This window comes from Empidonax traillii, unplaced genomic scaffold, assembly GCF_003031625.1.
Source record: "Empidonax traillii isolate 1590-97213 ecotype Southwest subspecies unplaced genomic scaffold, ASM303162v1 scaffold614:size843888, whole genome shotgun sequence".
Lineage (NCBI taxonomy): Eukaryota > Metazoa > Chordata > Aves > Passeriformes > Tyrannidae > Empidonax > Empidonax traillii.
Window position 1 is genome coordinate 153875 of NW_020955807.1, and position 20576 is coordinate 174450.

At 45.3% G+C, this 20576-nt stretch overlaps 1 protein-coding gene across 2 annotated transcripts in view; it reads right to left on the bottom strand.

Annotated features, from left to right (window-relative positions):
• PLCB1 (phospholipase C beta 1) overlaps positions 1-20576 on the bottom strand; it is a 320638-nt gene that overhangs the window by 112732 nt on the left and 187330 nt on the right. For both annotated transcript variants that reach the window (XM_027898673.1, XM_027898674.1), the window contains exons 4-9: positions 14511-14651; positions 8613-8692; positions 5905-5958; positions 5278-5353; positions 1197-1297; positions 269-435 (exon numbers count right to left, since the gene is read on the bottom strand). In XM_027898673.1, coding sequence (XP_027754474.1) covers positions 269-435; positions 1197-1297; positions 5278-5353; positions 5905-5958; positions 8613-8692; positions 14511-14651 — 619 coding nt within the window. The remainder of the gene's footprint in view (positions 1-268; positions 436-1196; positions 1298-5277; positions 5354-5904; positions 5959-8612; positions 8693-14510; positions 14652-20576) is intronic.

Consider the following 20576-nt stretch of genomic DNA (forward strand, 5'->3'; position numbering starts at 1 on the left):
GGAGTTCACACAGCAGGGCAACTGTTCTATCAATGACATACACTGAAAAGCAAATACTGAAACCAGCCCCATCCTTTCTAAACTGACCCAACCAAGCACACCTAAACACACCACAGGATGTCTCCCAGGCCTGCATGATCCAACCCACAGACAGCTGGAAATGCAATTGGATTTGGAACCCAATTTTCCTTCAGCACGTGCTGTAGGATAACTGGGTTACTGTTTCAAACCAGAATCCAAGTACAGCAAGAGTATAAGAAGCACTGACCTTTCTTTGCTAGGTTGCTGTTGGGTTCGTACTTCTCAATCAGCACCTGAACTTGTTCTTGTTTTAGGGGTGGATAGAGGATCTCGTTTAACCGTGGGTCACGCTGCTTCAAATTGATGAAGTCCATCATCTGATCAACAGTAAGGTAAGGTTTGCTCTTGGCACCGCTGCAGAAAAATTAAAGCGACGGCAAAGGCATTAAAATACATTTCCTTGAAACCTTGTTCAACGTTCTGAAACTTCCCAGGGAAACCGAAACAAGATTCAAAGTATCAAACAACAAAAACATCCTCCTGCTGTGTCTCGGGGATAATTTACTTTGCCAGCAGGTACCGACAAGGACTCTCCATCAAACTTGTAGCAGGAAGATCTTTAAAAACCTTCAGCATTACTGACATCAATGGGAAGACTCAGAGCAATGCTAAAAGCCTTTCATTCCTCTGAATTCCTGGAATTAAGTTATTTAAAACAGTAAAAGAGAAAACGACTTGGAATTCCATCCCGAGCTTGCCACAAACACTGTGTTTTTTTGTTTTGTTTTTTTTTTTTTTTTGCTACTCTTAATTAAGCTTTTGGGGGTGATTATACCTATTCTCGTGCCTATTGCGTGCTGTTACTGCTTATTACTCTTCTTCCTTTTACTTTCTTGGAAGACTTAACTACCCTGATCCATGTGAAAAAAACCAAGACCTGGCAATTCTGCTCCTCTAGGAACAAATCCTTTAAAACTCCAGCCATTAGAAACGGAGCAAAAGCTTGGGATAGAAGGAACCCAAGATCAAATAACTTCCTTGACAGTTCAATCTGTTACTAGCAAGCACTGAGTGTTGCCATAGTCTAAATAACCCAATCACCACCCCCAGCCCAGAAAATCTGTGAATGGGGAAAATAAGTGAATAAAAATAAATAAAAGAATGTCTTTTCTTACAACTCAGAGAAGATGTGGTCGATCTCAGGCCGAGGGCAGAGGTTGTTTAGGAACACTCTGTACACTTCTGGCGTGAAGTCGTCTTGAGGGATCGAGTCATTCTGTGAAATAGGGGAGGGGAAGAGTGAAAGAGAGATACAGCACTTTTACACATTCTTTGTAAACAGATCACTCACTATTTGGCTTCCTCAGGTTGCAGGAAAGAAACGAAAAGGAGCCCAGATTCTGCAGAATAATAAATCCTGCTGAACAGCAGAGCAGCTTAGAGGGTACATCTTTAAAAAAACCCACCCCAACACATCTATCAGCTTCCACAAGGCACAGTTATCTCTGTCTCTGAGCACTTGCCAAGGAGGAGGGAGGGACATCTCCCCATCTTTGGGGAATAGATGTCGTGTCTATTTACATGACCAGGGTTCCTTGTCACTCACCGACCCGTCCCCACGACTCGGGTTCGCGGAGTCTCTCCGTTTGTCGAGTGTGTCGAGTTCCCGTTCTGAGTGTGTCGAAAAGGTGTGTAGAAACAGGATTTGAGAGTCACATTGCGTACACCGTTAGTCTAAAAAAATATTTCCTTTTGATAAAAATGTTCCCCTATAGAGGACATACCAGGGGTTTTCTTGTCTCACATTTTCTATAGTTTAGAAAAACTTAAATTTAGTCCTGCTTCTGGATGACACTTTCATCATCCTCATTAAATTTTTTCTGTGAAAAAAAAAAAAAAGCTGAATTGCTGTTCCTAACTGGAGAGACTTGAAAAGTCTTTTGCATGAAGCCTGAACATCCTTAATCCAGAGCTACGACACGTGATGCCTCTCAGCCCCCAAACCTGCCCAAATCTGACGGCCTGGGGAAGGGAAACCGTAAGTTGGACAAAAAGCTGTTTGCCTGCTGCTTGCCTGCCACCCCACGGGCCCCTGGCTGTGTCAAAGGCAAAGCTGCTCACGGGGAAATCAGTGCTTTTATTTATTCTGCCTGTTTGACGCCGTTGCCAAGGGAACAGGAAGCAGCAGTTCAAGCCTTTGCGGGACGGAAGGAAACTCGTCTCGATTTTTCCTGCTTTAGGTTAAAATAAATAAACGAACGGCACAGGCGGCGCTTTGTCTCCTTTCATCCGCGAAACCCGCAGAGGCTCCAGGGGGTTCTGTCCTCTGCTTCTGGCCACCAGTGCAGGTTGAACCTGACCCAGCTCACGCTGGGCTCAGCCTGGCATCCCATCTCCAAGGTCACCCACCAGCCATCACACCCTGGTGCCCTCCTTTTTTCTTGGCTGCAGAGAACTGGTTCAAACCCCACCTGCCCAAACACACCGTGTACATTTTCCGGTGGGATCAGCTCACTGAGCCAGCTCACACCAATGGCACCACTGCTAAATGTGGTGCAGGGGTGGATGGGTTAGAGGATGGAAATAGCTCCTTTCAGTGCCACTGAACTGCGGGTGAACCTGCACTCTGAAGAATTTGAGCCGTGCTGCGTCCAGCTGAGGGCTGGACTGCTGAGACCTGTGCTCTCCTGAAGGCCAGGATTCTCACAGATTGGGAATTTTCTTGTTAAAGTTGGCACTCCACTCTCTGCTGTTCTTTGTGCCCATAATCCCTCAGCCAGGGCTTTTTTAAACACTGATTCTCTGATCACCACAGAACTACAGTCTCCCATCAACCTACTACATGTTTTTCCTTTGCAGGAGATTTGAAGGTGCTCAGCTGAGCAAATGTGGGTCTCCTCCCATAACCTGAGATCCAGGCTTTGATTTGCCACCAGGTTCCAATTAAGAAAATACCCCTCAGTTTCCCTCCCTGTATCTCCAAAGGCCTCCTACGAGGAGGAAAACCAGCACGAGCCTTCAGGCATAAGTGCAGATAGTTTTTAAAACTACTTCCTACCAGCACCATCATCTGTGGGCTACAAACCACAGTTATCGAGACGGGAGATGAAAGCTTTTGCCACCCCAGGCACAACCTCAGGCAACTATATTTGGATTCCCCAAGCCCGTCTGCTGAGAGGGATTAAAATACACTGCCCCCTTCCTCAGCCTGGTCTGAGCCATCCACGTTTCAGAGGAACCACCCACACGCCTTATGGGCTCCTCTCCTTTTTGAGACCAATGAACAAAGCACGAACTCACAGCACCACATGGGAGCACCCCTCGTTTCCAGCTTTGCTTAACACTGGCATTCAGGGTTATTCTCTGATTAAGACTCCCCACTCATTTCAAGCACTGCTGATTTAGGATTTGTCTGATAACCTGCCTGCTTGTGCAACAACATCTGTATCCAGTCTCTTACACGTCTGAGAGCTAATTCCAATTATTTGCACAGACGGGACTCAGCAGTTGGATATTTCATTTTAATGGTCAAGCTCACTGGTGCCTCACTGTGAACCTCTACATTAACTGCAAGGCAGAGACCAGTCCTCACAGACAAAAAGGCAGCTGAAACAAAGCTCTTCGAATTCTGCCGAAGGCACTTTTAACCAAAATGAACAAAAATAACCAACAATAACAAAAAGCAAACCCCCCTGATATCCACATCTGCTCTTCCAAGGCTTTGTTGTCCTGCAGTACAACAGGGCAGAAAAGCTGGAAGTCGAAATTAAGAACTTTTCCTTTGGGTTCCTGTTTATTTGAGCAAGTCAAGAGCTGCAGCTGAAGTTCTGATTTTCTTCTATTCCATCACCTCCATGAGATGCAGTTTCACACTTCTACAATATTTTTCAAAGATGACCAACACAGCTTTCTTTGGTGCATGCAGAGCATTTCTCTTTTGTCCCGACCAAAGAAAAGATCTACTTTACACTGTGAATAATTTCCGAGATGGTATCCCAGCAACAAGTAGCCAGCAATGTGTTTGTGAAATTGGCCCTACTTAAATAAACAGCACAGAAAGGCTGCAGTTTCTTTCAAGGCCTCCAGTGATATTTAGATTTTCTTTTCAGAGAGATGCAATAAACAGAAGTAATAAATCAACTGATTTAAAAAGCAGTGCCTCAGAGGTTTCTTTGCGTATTTCGTATCCCTTTTACTAACAATTAAATGAAAACCCACCTTTAAAATTATTCTTTCCACGTTTCTAAACCTCACAACCTAACTCTAGGTAAGACGATTTTAATCTTTTATACATACTTTGCAAACATTCCTTGGAACTGTATGGAATTAAGCTCCCAAATGTATGAAGGAAGGCCTCACTGGCTTGTGAAGATTTTGCTCCACTGTTCTTCTGGAGCTGCAGGAATTGGTTTTATTTAACAGCTGGGGAAGCAAACATCCAGGAAACCTCACAGCATGTAGTTTTCTACAAATCAAGGGATCAGGAGATGCAGGTTCTCCTGACAGACCAGTTCTGCCCCAGCTCCTGGAGCCCTGAACGTAGGAATTATCCTGCAGGAAGCTGCTTGGGGGAGAATCTCCAGCTGTGAGGAAAACCCTGCTTGAACGGGGGGCAGGTCTAGGTGACCCTCTGTGGTCCCTTCCAACCTTACCCATTCTGTGATTCTGTGACTAAAGACATCTGCACTCCAGCATTAACTGGAATCACCTGCTCCAGCTCATTCCTTTTGGGGTGAGGCACCATCCTGCAAGCGCTCTGGGCTGAGGAGAGCTCCTGGGTTAGCAGGATACAAGGGCTGCATCCCCACTGCATTAACAGCATTTCAGCACTTACTTCATGCTCCTTTCAGATAAGCTACAGTGAGTGTGGCCAGTCACTCATGTGAGATAACACCATTAGCTGCACCTCCAGCTAACACTGCTCTGAAATCGTGCCGTGAAAATTGGGCAACAGCCACTGATTCTTAAAATACCCTCACAGGATTTCTCCAGGACAGGCCACACGACCTCTGCCCTTGCTTTTACTCCATTCATACCTCTTCCAGGAGCTCCTGGTCCCTGCACAACTTCAAGTCAAAGGTACTCAGGTGTGCAGATGGGTATCAGGAACTTCCGTGTGGGGAAGACAGACCCGCCGCTGAGGAACTTTCCAGCAGCAAAGCCAGCACAGCACGATCAGCCTTGAGCAAAATGTCAGTGGAGAGCAAACACCTCCAAATGCAAGCAATGCTCGTGTGAATAAATGCAGATGCTCACCCTGGAAGATGGAAGATTACAGGCTTCCAGCGCCGTCTCCACCCGCTTTCTGTCAGAGGAGAACAAGCGGTAAATGCTGCAAAATGGAGACAAAATGGAGAGAACTGGTTAAAGATAGGTCCATGTGGCTTAAACACTGAATATCTCTTACCAGTCTATCACATCTTTAGCTCAGGCTGCTCAGTAACAGAGGTGAGTTTAATGGTGCTCACAGCGAGTTTAACTGTGCCCCCACCAGCCCCTCTCACAGCAGACAGTGATCCCAGAAAGCCACCCCTGCTCTCTTCCCATCACGACAGTGACATGCAACTGGAATCTATTCACCCTCATGACATGTCTCTGAGGGAAAGAAATTATGGTGTGTTTTTTTTTTTTTATTTCACAAGTGGAATGAGCGAGGGCAGAGAAGTGGAATGTCTCGCTCGAGATCCCAATCTACGCCCGAAGGGCATTCGAACAGAGACATCCTGAGTATCACTGCGATACCACACACTCCCTGTGATGCATCCTAAACAGCTGGAAGAGTCATTGTTCTACACATAGGGGCCACATGCTCATCCCAAACATATATTCACGCTCAAAAGCCAGCAGAGACTGCACATGGTAAGGCAGGGGAACAGCACTTACTTCTTCAGAGGAATGCGCCCCTCTGGAGTCACCTGCAGCTTCAGTTTTGTGTAACTGTGGAGACAAAAGCATCCCAGGTCAGTTTGACACCGTTTCCAAGGATCTCTCCACCAGCTTTCCAGCTCAGGGCCAGTGCTCTGCTCATATGGCAAGTGCCACTCGGCTCTTTTTCCCCAAATGAACCTTCTAGGACACCATCAATGAGCAAAACTCTTTTCCTTCTCTCCCGTCTCACTGAGGGGGCAGGATGAGGACAGGTCTATCTTTGCCCAGATTTTTCAGCAGGCTTTCAATCAGTTCAATCAGGAGTCACCCAGTTGCTTCCAGGAGAAGCAACCACTGTGTGATGCAAGGACTACTGGTTACCAGTTCAGTGCCTACAGCAGCCTGTGAGGAGCACAACTTCGAGGGCTTCACCTCTCCCACTTGAGCAGGATTAAAACCATAAATGATTTTTTTGCAGTAACGTGATCTGGTGAAAAATGTGGCAACACTTAAAACAGTTAAAAGGATTTTTTCTTTTTTTTTTTTTGGTTAAAACACCCCACTTTTTCACTTTGCCCACTGGTCTACCAAAAGAAGAAGAAACTGCATGGCTCTAATAAACTTTCCTTTTCTTCACAGCAGAAAATGCTATTAGCAACCACTTCAAAAACAAAGTGCATGCTAATACCCCATAGGAGCATTTTCACAAATCCTTGACTCCCCATGGGCATCTTTTGGAAACTGAAGTGTTTTGTGCTACTGTATCACCAAACAAAAATATTATCCCCTCTGCCCCATTTCCCAGTACTGGGTTGGATTAAAAACAAAGGAGTCACAGCAGTTAGCCCAAAAATAAAATAAAATAACCCAAAAAGGTTTCTTCCATTTTGTCTTCTATTTTTTGAAAAATTTGACTACACTCCGGTCCCATTCAGTGCCTTCCTCTGCAGCCAAGGAAGCCAGAAAGAACAGAAAATGGGAGAAAACTTAAAAAAAAAACACCTTCTTTCCTCCCAAATCAACCCTATTTTTTCCCAGCTGACCCAACCTCAGGAAAGCTGTTTATAATTGCACCTCCAAGGTGCTGAATGCCATAAAGAAAACGCCCCTGAATTCTGCTCTAATGCAATGTGGTTTTCTATTTCAACCAAAGGGTTCTGATAGGATTGCAACCAACCCTTTGCTTTGTACAATAATTATAATGGGAAAATAATTTAATCCTCAAAGTCAGAGATTTCTTAAGTGACTGATTTGGCATCTGCGCAGAGGACCTGGGAAACCTTACGGTTTCCAAGTGATTAATTAATTAGTGGGAAAAGACACAGGAATGCCACGCTTGCCTGCTACTGAATCTATGCAATGTGTCCAGTGACTTCATCTTTAATTAATATTGCCTGAACAAGTGCCAAAGAACAGCTCCAAGTCAGGCTGGCCCTACTGCACTGTGGGACAACACGTTCCTCCTCGGGATTGGACAGGAAAAGGCCCGTTAGGCACAGCCACTTCCCACCCCGGAAGTGTTTCCATCTTTTTTTCCATCTTCCATTTCTTTTTGGTTTCCCTAACGTGCCACTGGCTGACACGGTGTCAGGAGACACAAAGCTGTGGCTCCAGCAACATCCAGCCTTCAAAGCTTCCTCAGGAATTTCTGCTGACTTCAGCTGCACCACAGCAAATCTTATGAGAGGAAAACACACACACACATCCCCTCCTTCCCAGAAAACGGACCTATGAATGAATATATGGGATTAAAGTTAAGCACTTGGGAACTTTTTGATTAAGTATGGATGCACCTAAGGAAAGTGAGCACGCACAGCCTCAGAAAGGTTGGGAAAAGGGTGGGTTAACTTCTTTTCTGGATGGAGGCTGTTTTAGGAACCTAAGGCCCAGCTTACTATATAGCTGGACTGAGCCTCTGCCTGCAGGCAGGAATTAAAAGGTGTTTGGGGGAGACCCTAAGCTGACTTTAATCAGCCAACTCATAGGGGAGGGTTCACCTCTTCTTTTAGAACCCCAAAGGGCCAGCAAGTACCCCAGCTCAGCACCAGCACTTTCTGGCAGGCTCTGCCGAGCTGTTCTCAAAGCCATCACTTCCACAAAACTCCGTCGGCCGGCCGTGCACTGATCATCAGCTGAGAAGAACTCATCTCAGATTTAGCTCTCTCCCCTTTCAGGCCTGTGTTCCACCCCAAACATCCTCATGAACAGCTTTTCTGCTTTGCTGAAAGCAGCTCCTAATCTGCTCTCTCTGCCAAGCCACCCAGATGAATGGAGTCCCTCCCAGCTTCCCTCTGAATCCCATGAAACCCAGAGAGATCAGACGGAGGAAAATGGACTTCTGGCATTTCTCACTTCTTTAATCAGTGGCAGAAAAAAAGGAAAATAAACCAGAAACTAGTGAGTCCAGAATATTCTTTCATTTTGAATAGAGAGCTTCATGCTACAGCTGAAGCAACAACTCAGCTATACAGGGGGAGGACAGCATTTAATTCTGTTTTTCCTGCAAGGATTTAGTAGCTTGCAAGAAGAACCCTAGCGAGAGATTTCTGTTTAAACAACCCCTAGATAGGCTTTCTAAAGCCACAAGAAAGAACGGCTGTGTTTACAGAAGTGTCGAGCCATCAAAGCAGAAACAATAGCTGACAATGTGACTAACAAAGGAGGAGGAAAATGACGCAGGGAAAAGAGCAACACCCACAACTTCAGACTCCACGGCCACTTACGCTTTTTCCAGAAACGCGTCCCTCGACATGTTCTGTGCCAGCAGATTTGTTGCCAAACTGAACACTTCATCTGACCATTCCTACAGAGGGAAAACACGGTTAAGTGAGGCTTAGTTGGGATGTTTACTTGCACAATGCAATGTATTTTCGGAAACCGTCCTGTCGGTGAAAAGAGCCTCATTAAAAGCCTGAACTGGATTTTTCCAATTACGGCTTCCCCTCCTCATCGGAGAGACCTGATTTGCTCTTGCTGCAAGAAAATGAAGATTGTTACAAATTAATGGACTCACTTGATCCAGGATCTTACCAGCCAACACGAGAAAACAGGCTTGAGAAAACCCCAACAGCAGAAATGTACAGGAATACTTTGGAATTACTCTGATGTGCAAGGAAGATGCAACTCCAAACAGAGCTGCTCTTTCCCCTTACTGTACATCCTTACAGTGATCCTATCCCTCACTAGGTTATTTTTCCCTATTTTTACCCTGATGTAGGGAACAAATGTCACAGGACCACACAGTGGTTTGGGTTGGAAAGGACCATCAAGAGCATCTGGTTCCACCACCAGAACCTTCCACCAGACCAGGTTACTCAGGGCCCCATCCAGCCTGGCCATGGACACTTCCAGGGATGGAGCAGCCACAGCTTCTCTGGGCAAGCTGTGCCAGGGCCTGACACCCTCACAGAGAAGGATTTCTTCCCAACAGCTGATCTAACCCTGCCCTCTGGCAGTTTAAAGCCATTCCCCCTTGTCCTATCCCCACACACCCTTGTCTAAAGCCCCTCTCCAGCTCTCCTGGAGCCCCTGGAAGGTACTGGAAGGTGCCAGAAGGTCTCACCCGGAGCCTTCTCTCCTCCAGGCTGAACAGCCCCAGCTCTCTCAGCCTGTCTCCATAGGGAAGGTGTTCCAGCCCTTTGATCATCTGTCCTCCAGCTGCTCATGAGAAACATCCCATCTCTGCCTGCAGGCTCTGCTCTTCCCATGGCTCTCCCTCACTTTTCCTCCCTTTATTCTCCTGACTTATTTGCTCATTTCTGTGCACATTGCTGAAGAGCTTCCCTCAGGTCCCTGACCTTTCCCGCGTTCCCAGCATGGCTGATCCAGGGCTATTTTGTGGAGTTTAAGCTCTCACTGCTTGTCCTCCCTTGCAGGTCTCTCCTGAAGCTTTTCATTGACAACTTCAGCCCATTTTTCCTTGCTAACTCCGTGCTTATTTACAGCCTCTCACTGCAAACCTCTTTAATCACAGCTGTGGTTTGGGATTGGCTTCATTTCACCTTTTAAAACCAAGGGATGAGAACAAGCAATGCCTTTGCAAACACTGCCTTACTTAATGAAGTTTTCCGAGTTTGCTTTGAAACTAAAAACACATTTCCTTTCATGAAAGCCCAAATCCAAAATTCCCATTGCCCACACAGCCTCTCACACTCTGGGAGATATTCCCTTCTCCTTGGGTTTTCTTTTTCTTGAGGAAAAATTAAAAAAAAAAAACCAAAACCCAAAACCAAAGGGGGGTGGATTTCATTCTGACAAAAAAGGACAATGCAAAGTATCACTGACTTCCAGTCAAAGCAGTATCCCTACATCAAGTAGAATTGTTCTGGAGGCAAACCAGCGTTGCTGAGATAACTCTCCCCTCCACCTTCTCGTGACCATTTCCATTTTCCTTCTTTAATTGTTTTTTTCCTTCTTAGGTCCAATTTGAAGAAATCAGGGGTGTGAGGAAGCAGAGGAGGAGGAGGAGTCTGGTCCCTGAGCAACACAACTGCTTCGCTGTGACTCTTGGAACAGAAAGCATATTAAGTGCAGCATCTGTTTTTCTTCTTGGCAACTCATTTTTCCAGGCTCAAAATAGGCTCATCTTGTAAACACTGCTTTGTTTAGGCACTAATAATAGCAGCTCAAACATCTCCCTCTGACACTAAGGGCTGCAGAGATTAATGGCAACACAAAATACTATTTGGAAATTGAAAATATGTTGGCTTTCAACAGATCCTGATAGACTTTTGTTTTGATCTCGCTGGTCGTGATCTCGCTGGAAACCAGAACACCGGGTAGAAAACAGGAGCAGGGCACTTCAGGAGTATCCCACCCCCCAGCTCTTCCTCCTCATTGTCTGAGTGCTTGTTGACAGGAATGTAAAAGGAACTCATTCATTATGTGCCTGTCACACGCATTATTTGTATCAACACGTCCCTTTCCTAGCTCTGGCTCTCCCCAGACATTCTAAGGGCTACCTGCAACGAGTCACAAGCACCACTTGCTCATTGTCTCTCCCGCTTCAGGGTCGTCATTCCAGCCACCGCAGAGCCACAGCCAAAAAAGCCAGGAGCAGACCAACCTGCCCAGGGTCACATCATCTTTCCAGCAAACCCTCAGCAGGAGAGGAAACAAGAGCTCCGAGCACAGAGCCGAGGAGATGAAGGAGGTGCTTGGGCCTGCCTTTGATGGGCCTGGATCAAGCTGTGAGTCAAGATGTGCCTGGCTGCTTTAGCCACCAAATGGCCCCGTTTCCTTGGGGTTGCTGCAGGGTAAGAGAGCAAAGCCCACTCTCTGACTGCAGGAACGAGGCTCTCTGCAGCAGCCACTCCACGAGAGCACTCCAGGGGTAGGGACTGGTGTGGGGGGGAAGAAGACAGCCCAAAGCAGAGAGGTTAAAACAGCCCCTGGATCACTGTGGGAAGCTCCTGGACAGACTCAACACAAAAGGAAAATACAAATCTAGGGGGTTTTGTAATAGGAATGCACCAGTGCCAACAAACGCAGCTTCTGATCCCGTGTGGCAGTGGAGGGACCCAGCCTTCTGATACCCAACTCCAGGCAAGTCCCATCCAACATATTAAGAGCTCCCTGACCTCGATCCCCTCTTGGCTGCATCCTGTTCATTCATTTTACATCACCCCTGAGAGCTTTACTGAGGAGTTCCTCTGCTGCTCTGGGCTCTGGCAGGTGGAATACAAGCAGCAGTTAGTCGTAGGTGTGTTGCTGAGGGAAGTGATTCCTCTCTTCCATTGCATCCATCAGGATACCAACCAAGACATGGAGCACAGCACAAGAAAAGAGACCTTTTTCATAGGACAAGACAGCACAGAGACTTGAGAACACTTCCTTCAAATCAGAACTGACTATGTGTGAAGGCAATGATCCTCTCACAGTTCTTTTCGGTGGGAGGTTAACAAAGCAAGCTGCTGAAATTCTACACTCTCATTTCCCTATGAATTTTATTTAAAAAAAAAAAAAGCACATCAAATGGATGTGAATTTATATGGTTTGCTTCAGCATTTTATTCCACTGATCTGGGGAAGCTAGAAAAATAAAGATGTATGCTGGAAAGCACGGTATAGTGTGACTGGTGAATCATCTTTGATGACACCATTTTCCTCATGGAGGAATTCATCAGCTCCTGGGGATGGATTTCATCCAAAGCTTATCAAACCGAGGAGAACCAGATTTCCCTGGGCTCTGGAGAGGGGCCTGTACGGCCAGGACTGGCCATGCAGCAAGAACAGGGCTGACACGAGAGGCACAAAAGAAAGGGAGAGGAAAGGGATGGGGGAAAAAAGCCACTGGATTTGGGAAGAGAATGGAATACTGCAGAGCAGACAGAGGTTGATAGGTTGGGAATGGGGACAGAGAAAAAGAGCACCTGCTCAGAACAGGGTTAGAGAATAAACCTCTGTCTTTATCGTGGCTTCTGCAGCACTCTGTGGATGCTCACAAATAAACCCTAGCCCAGCACAGTCTCATTTCTACCTATCTGGTACACCTGAGGGAAGCTGAATAACCCAGGACTCGTATTTTCCTAATTTTCCCATAATTTGGCCAGTGGAAGTGGCAAACAGAGTTCGTAGCAGAGAAGGAAGTCTTCTGTAAAGGGAAAAAAAAACCCTAACTGAATAATTTAAACTGCCTCATTAACAGCACTACAGTTTACTTTGCCTCGTCAACTCCAGCCACACAGCCTGAAAAATAAGGTATCACAAAATGCAGGGTTAAGAAAACCAAACATTCATGCACTGAAAAGGAAAGGTGGGGGAGATTTCCACTGGCACTTGCTTTCCCTGGAACATCAGAAGGAGGAAGGGTCAAAATTGGACGTGTGGCATCAAAAACATCTTGTACTGACATTCCTTCCCAGAGCTCCCTGAAGGGATGATTTGTGCCTTATGTGCTTATTTATTGCAGCTTCTCTGAGTCACTGCATGGGTCTGGGAGACAATAAGGACCAGAGTCTGTGGCCTGGCTCATTTGAAGATGGAAGACAGGTTTAAAAAAAAAAGAGGAATTTTTAGCTGCATTCAACAGTGATCAAAACCGTTTTCATTCAGACAATCAGGATATTGAACATGACCTCAAAGCAAGCACAGCTAATCTGCAATGCTTTGAAAACTGCACCCCCAGGCCACAGCGCCCAACTGATCAAATATTCACTTATTTGCTCTCCTGCCTCTAGAAATGAAAAGCAAGACTTGAGACTCTTAGGAGTTACTCAAGATTTAGAGCAGCCAAGCTTTTACTAAACACGATTTTATCTACTGTGTTTTAAGGTTCCATTCTCAAACAGAAAATAGTCGTAAAATACCAATTTCTGTGCTGTTTTAGCAAATGGATCATGGCTCACTGGCGGCTGCCTGGCCAGGAAGGTGCAGGAGGAAGACATACAACGCCTGATTTGGGTTATTTTCCCTGCTCCCTGAGAAGGTCTAACAGTTCCTGATGGAGAAGCTTCAGCATACCTTTTTCTTTGCCTGAAGAGTTTGTTTCCATCGTTTTCAGTGTTAGGATTCCTCCCCCACCCCTGCAAGTTCCAAGCCCGAGGACAGCACCCCCCTCTCAGCTGCCCATGGGCCACCACCACCAACTCATTTGGTTTCTATTCTTTCATATCACAACAATACTGAAAATCTTTTTTTTTACCAAGCTGACCAACTGGCTAAAGAAGTTTGGCAGAGACAGAAACTTGGCAAGCAAAAATATCCTCCCCCAGTTGAAGGCTTTCACACCATGACCTTTTGGTACCTTGGTCTCACAGTCCTTGTTGCCTGTGAGGTGATAAAATAACTCCCCGCTGTTGTTAAATCACAGCAGGCTACAGAGAATCTTTCTTCTTAGCACAATCTGGTGAACTCAAGGGTGCAAAAATGCACATAGCCAAGTGTGTTGTGTGCATGGCTATCTGGGGGCTGGGATCAGAGTGCACCCACGGGGATGGAAGTGGAAATAGGAGCAGATTTGGAACGTCAGTTCGAAATAGATAAAGCAAAGAGCTCCCACTTCAGTAAATTGCATAGAAATGTACAGAAAGTGGAAGAAGGAGAAAAAAACCCAATCACAAACCATGTACTACTATGAATTGTAACCTGCTTGGCACACACAGCTGTGTTTTATGTTGTGTGCTGGACAGAAGCGAAGGAACTGGATGCCTGCATGGAAAAGATGCTTTGCTGAGGTAGTGCTGTTGACTGTACAATCCTTACCAGGGGCCATCAGTAAGGCAGAATGTGACGCTTAAAACTGACCCTCCACACGTGAACGTTTCTGTTTGTGCTCAGAGGTGAAGGAGGTGCCTGATTGCTGACGCTCCCCAGTGCACAAAGGGAGAGCTGCAGATTCCCACCACTCTGACACAGGCCAGCCTCAGAAAGTCGGACCATTTACCTACTGGGTTCTTGCAGATGATCTGCACACACTTGGAACAGGCATAAAAGGGTGATGATTACTGAAATGGATTGATGGGTGCTTGGAGTAAAAATCTGTGTACCATTATTTTCAGAAGGATTATTTGGGTTCTGCGGAACACATTCTGAAGGTGAGCACACATTCTGGGGACTGAACCTTGCTGAATGAACTCATGGAGAAAAAAAAAAAAAAGAGAGAGATTGCAGAGCGTGTATTACCTTTGCTATATCCTCCTGGAACGCCACCAGGTTCAAGTAGGATATGTTGACCAGGTCTGGCCCGTAGACAACGGTGATCATCCGATTTTCCAGCCGGCCTCCCGCATTCCCAGCATCCAACAGTTCGCGCAGCTTGGGATCCTGCAGAGGAACACATGAGGAAATAATTACAAACCTTTTGCAAATACTTACACCAAAGGAGGTGGTTATTTTGGCAATCTCTTAGATTTCGAAAATTTGCGTTGTTTTGAACGTTTTTCGCATGATGGTACCTGCTTCTTTTCCATGTTCAAAACAGCATGTACTATTTAAATTATTAGATATATTCCATTCAGATTTAGGTTTTAGTCCTTTCTTTCTCATTTTATACCCAATGTAGAATCATTCAGGTTGGGAAAGACCTTTAAGGTCATTGAGCCCACCTGTCCCCCCATCACTAAACCACGTCCCCAAGCCCCACATGGTCTATTAAATCCCTCCGAGGACGGTGACTCAACCCCTTCCCCGGGCACCCTGTTCCAGTGCTTGATACAGAAATGACTGCACAACATTTCTGTGAAGGGAAGATAAATTCAAAGACTTTTATCACCTGTTAACAGGCTGAACCTCACAACAACACGAGGGTTTGAGTAAAAATTTCAGGTTACTTTGTGACTCAACTCGGTTCCGTTTCTATCAGGTTGCACTTTTACCAAGAAATGCACTCGGTGTTTCTCAAGCTGAGAAAACTACTTGCTCCTTGGCCTCGTGATGAAGTTTATAAAGGTAAAGAGAGATGAAAAGATGCCCTCTGTGGCTGCATTCAATCCTTTGAAAAGACGCAGCGCAATCTGAAAGCTCAGGTTTCCTAAAAGGCAAGATTTTTCAGTCTGGTGCAAATACTGACAAATGGCCAGCAAACAGAACCCCCACGGGAAGAGACTCTGTGTAGGGCTCAGATTATTTCAAAAGTGACACAAAAATATCCTGCAGTTTAAGTTTTGCTCTACCATGAATCTTTTCCCCCCACTGGCTGCATGTTTAGTGTTCATGGTACTTCTTAATATTTCATAACTTTCTGAATAAGCATCTAAATTTCCACCAACTGACACAAATTAAATTTAATGAAAGAGGGCACCAAGATGATAAAAAGTGTTATTTTTTTCATGGATCTCAGAGGAAATTCTGTATCAACCAGAGCTCAGCCTAAAGGCCATCTCCTGACTGGTGTCACAGCTGCCTGTAGGCAGTGGAGTTTAAGGGTAGGTTCACCAGATACCTCACCAGGGTCAGGAAAGCATTTTGGAGGATGAGGCAGAAACTGCAAAGAAAGCACAAGGCTGTTTTATAACGCTGAGGGAGTCTCTTAAATGCTGGGTATGATGGCAAGTGTTGCAGGAAAACAGAGAGAATCATCCCATTTCAGGGCTCTGTGAGGAAGGAATATGATTGTGCTCCAAGACAAAGACGGTTTCATGGGTAAACAAGTTAATCACAGGCTTTCACAGAAGAGAAAAACACGAGAGGGATATAAAAACGGTAGTTGTGTTCCAGAGATGAGGAGACAAAAAATAAGGGTCTCATTCAGATGTAGAAGAAGAGCACCAGAAATGGCCTGAAGTTGCCAAGTTGGTGTATTACTAGACGGGTTACTTTCCTTTTTTATTTACAGGCTGGAAGTTCCAAAGCTTTGTTTTATGTCTGTGGGAGATGAGAATTCATCTACTCTTCACTCTCCCCAGAATCAGACAGATAAATGCGTCCGCTCAAGGGCCTGTCTGGGAACGGCACCGTCCTCTGTGAGCTCCAAGCGAGCAGGGTTGTCTATGTGGCTTCACTCTCTTCCAGGGAATTGTCATTCCTCTCCTCCTCTCCCTGGCTGAACCTCTGGCTCACAGTTTCCCTGCCGATGATGGACGGCAATCACACCAACAAAGGAGGAGAGCTGATAACCTTCTCCTTTCGTGTTTACAGTCGACCACAGGATGTGTCAGTGATGAATCAGCCTCCAGTCAGACTGAGGGAGAGAGGCATTAGCCACGCACCAGAGTGAAAGAAAAGAAACATATTTGAAACGGGATGCTTTTTCAAAGCAAATTCATCAAAAGGGGAGTTATCTGGGACTGGCTCGGGAAGGTTTTCACAAGTGCAGAGTAAGTGGCAAATCAAGCAAGCGCGACTATGAATTCGGTTTTCCAAATCAAAGGCGCTTTCTCCAGGTTTTAAAGGCAAGAAATTAAGACAGCCCATCCCCTTTGGGCTGCTGGGTTTGAATGACTCAAATGCTGAACTCCTCTGGTCTGTTCAAGAGTTGTCTGACAAAGTTTGAAGCGGAGGGTCCTTTCCAGCACTGCTTTCTCCTGTCCTCATCCAGCACCTGCTGACAGAGGGCACACACCGTGTGTCCTGGGCTCTCTCAGTGCAACCTGCTGTGTGCTCCACAGGCTTAAAGTAGATATTTTATAGATATATATTTTTTAAATTTTTTATTTTCAAGTTCAGTGAAAGAGAATAATTTCGATACCAACGTGATCCACAGCCTTTTTGACCCCTGCCATGGGTGTATTTGCCCTTCTAGGGTGACAGATGCACTTGCCAAGAACAACTCATCCCTTAGCTGATGATCCAGGTCGTATTATTTAGTCCTTAGATGTGAAGTTCTCAAACTCAGGGTACCAAAGCACACTGTTAACCTCTCCACATGAACAGCTCTGCTCCCTTATTACCACAATTAGCTGCAGACACTCCTAAGGAGATGAGCAAAATATCCTTTATCAACATCTTGAAGACTATCAAAGCTCTATGAATCAAAGGCCTTTTAAAATGTCAGCGAGTTTCCCTGTGGAGATGATAGGAAAGCACATGGAAAAATAAAAAAAAAAAAAAAAAAAAAACAACTAACCAAGCAGCAAGACCAAATTTAGCAGATATTCAGAAGAATTATGCCTATTTACTATTGATGACAGTAACTTCTGGAACACCTGGGCTGCTGAGGTTCTGTCAGGTTCAGGAACGTGCCCGTGGGATGCCCAATAAAGAGCAGGATATTGGCCATACCCACATAACTCAAGAGTTCACTTTGTAGGGTAATAAATTCTGACATTAACTGATGTCAGAAAACATCGAAACATTTTGATGCTTTCTGACAAAGGAACATCTTTTTGACTCATTCAGTCAAAAGGCCTGAGGGGCAGCTTGTTTTTTCTCTCCTCCACTGAAGTCCAGAAGCAGCTTCAGCTCAAGGACTGACCCTGGAACCAGGTCAGGAAAACCAGTGTTTGGGATGGGACACTTCAGTGCCTCAAGCATTGACATTCCCAGAGGAAGATGGAACTTGTCACCTCCTCCGTATTTGCCTGCTCACGAGGATGGCATTGGCAGCCAAAGTTCTTTAGAATCTACGAAAAATCAAGTTTAGTCATGTTAAATTAAGGCCAGAGCTGGTCAAGAGGGCTGTCTGCTCATTTGGTAAAAAAACCTTCTCTATTTGGTTCTGTTGTCTTGAGAAAATTATCATAGAAAACCACACCTTAAATCAGCCTGAAACAAAACCAGAAAATATATAAAAAAAAAAGGCCAGAAACTTTAAATAAAATAATAATAATAAAAAAAGCTTAAGGCATTTCTGCAATTTTCATGAACAAATACAGGGTAATGATATTTTGTTAGAAACCAAGATTCTGTGGACAGAAGGATAAAAACGGATTTCAATCAGACTTCCAAAACTTTCTCCTGTTAAGATTTTGCTGGAAATCATAAGAATAATGTAAATTTAAAGAGGCAACTCAGCCACACTGCTGCCAACCTCTGTGAGGGCTGCTTTCCACTGTGGTTGGTGTATTAAAGTGCAGCTCTGAACCCCAAAATCCCAATTAGGGTGTGCTCTGCAAATGCCCTAACATCCTTTAATAGAATCACCAGCTCTTGAAAGTTTTTCTTTCCTGAAAACTAATACTAATAATACATTTTGCTGTTGATTTCTAACTTACATTCATAGCTATAAGGGTGCTTCGAAATTCCCCTGGACTCTACAGTCATAATCCCCAAAGGCTATAGTTATGTCCTGATAACTTCAGGAGAGACTGGAAACAGAAATGGCTACAGCCTTTCATCTCAGTTTCCTTCTCTTCAGAACCAGATTTCCAAACACTCCAAACTGCATTTATATTTTTCTGGCTCTTTACGTATCCCAGGAGAGGGAATGCAGGGGGGAAAGAAGCATAATTAGATAGCTACATATGCAAAGAGTTTTCCAGGAAACGCTCGAGTTTGAGATTAAATTAAGTGAAGAACCTTGCTAAAATAGGACTTTACATTGGAACTCTGTCAGAGGCAGAACTCCCACAGATTTTCTTCAAATAGAAAAGCATCTTATCTGCAAGAATGCCTTACCACAGACTGTCTATCAACACAAATGTATGCACATGCACGTATGGCCAGCATGGGTATGTCATGTATTTGACCCAGATATCAAAATACCAGCTCTTAACCCTTTAAGTTGCTGGTTTAGGGGCACCATAAATAAATCCTAAGTGACTCTCAAAACCAGACCACTTCCCCCCAAGTGATGACTGGAGTGATCCAACCAACCTCTGCAGTGCCGCCCAGCACAGGAGACCAAATCAGGGCAGGAACTGCTCTCTAAGGCTCTGTTGCAATGGTTTTGCACCACCTGTGGTAGCCAAAGCTCTGGTCTGCAACACTTCTTGGGTCCGTGGAGATCCCTAATTGTTGCTTCTCATCTTTGTATCTACAGTGCTTCATCTTGTCCAGTCACTCCCCCTGCATGCCCAGCCAAGCGAGGAGCGCAGCACCTCCCTAGGGAAGTGTTTGCCCCTCTCCCCGCGTCAGCCAGGGGGGATTTTCCCACCTGGAGCCTGCTCTCTGCCTCCAAAGGGAACAAGGCACAGGTGCTGCTGGTTCCAGGACACGTCTGGGTTGCAGGTGAGACAATCCCACAGCAAGTGTCCCACCCCAGAGGGCCCATCACTCTGTGTGGCTTGCAGAGCAGCAGTGAAGGGCTGCAGACACAATGTTCCTGCTAACTGGCTTAAATTCACTGCCAACAATCCCCACCCAGACCTCAGAGCTGCTTCAAACACCCTTTCTGTCACACTGAGCCACAGGAGAGGGCTCAGAACGTCCCAACAAGTGGATCGACAGACTCATCCTTCAAAGGAACACGTCTTCCTTCTCTCCTTGCCTTGTTGAGATCCAAGGCACAACTCTCAAGTCTGTGTTTCAGGAACGCCTTTCACTGATTAAGGAGAATGTCCATACATGGGAATCACACCCACAAAAACCCAACGACAGGATTGTGTCTGTCTGTCTCAATGATAGTCATGTGAAATGAATAAACTCCAATTACTGCATCAAAGATATTCAAAACAGTGTTCTCCAAACTCTCTCTTCTCTAATTACACAGAATACACAGGAAGTTTGATATTTAAATGGATTCATTTGTATCAAGTCATTCTTACCAAATTCGCTGCCATTAAACCAGAAGTGCATTGAGCCCGATAAAGATAAACACTGCATTATGGCTTTAACACAAATAATGCCTTCACACGTTTCGCAGACGAGTTTCAGATCTATACATCACCCAAATATTTGCAAATACTTCTCCCTTTGAAACTCCTTCTCCCTCCTAGGGGTTTCAGAATGGATTCCAAATTTATCAGGATATCACCATAGCTACCTATGCACAGAAATAGAGCCGGTTTCTTGTTGAAACACCCCAGTCATCATCTCTGTGCAAACTCGGGCAGTGTGTACAAAACACAAGGATGCTGCTTTAAAAAACGCTCCCACTAATCTAAACTGGTCTCAGCTTGACCATCTGCTCAGCTAACTAGGGTGGAATATTTCTGGAGGATAACGCAGTCTGAGCTAAGAGGAGTCCGAAATGCTTCAGACAGAGAGGCAGCGCCTGCTGAAGGAGATCCAAAGGATCCACTGACTCCTAGGAGGGATCTTGCCTGGCCTGTGCAGCAACAACACTGCCTCAGATGACACTGAAAGCCATGGGCTATTCTTCCCACAGGCATTACCACAGATGAAAGGACACCACAAATCATCCATCAAACA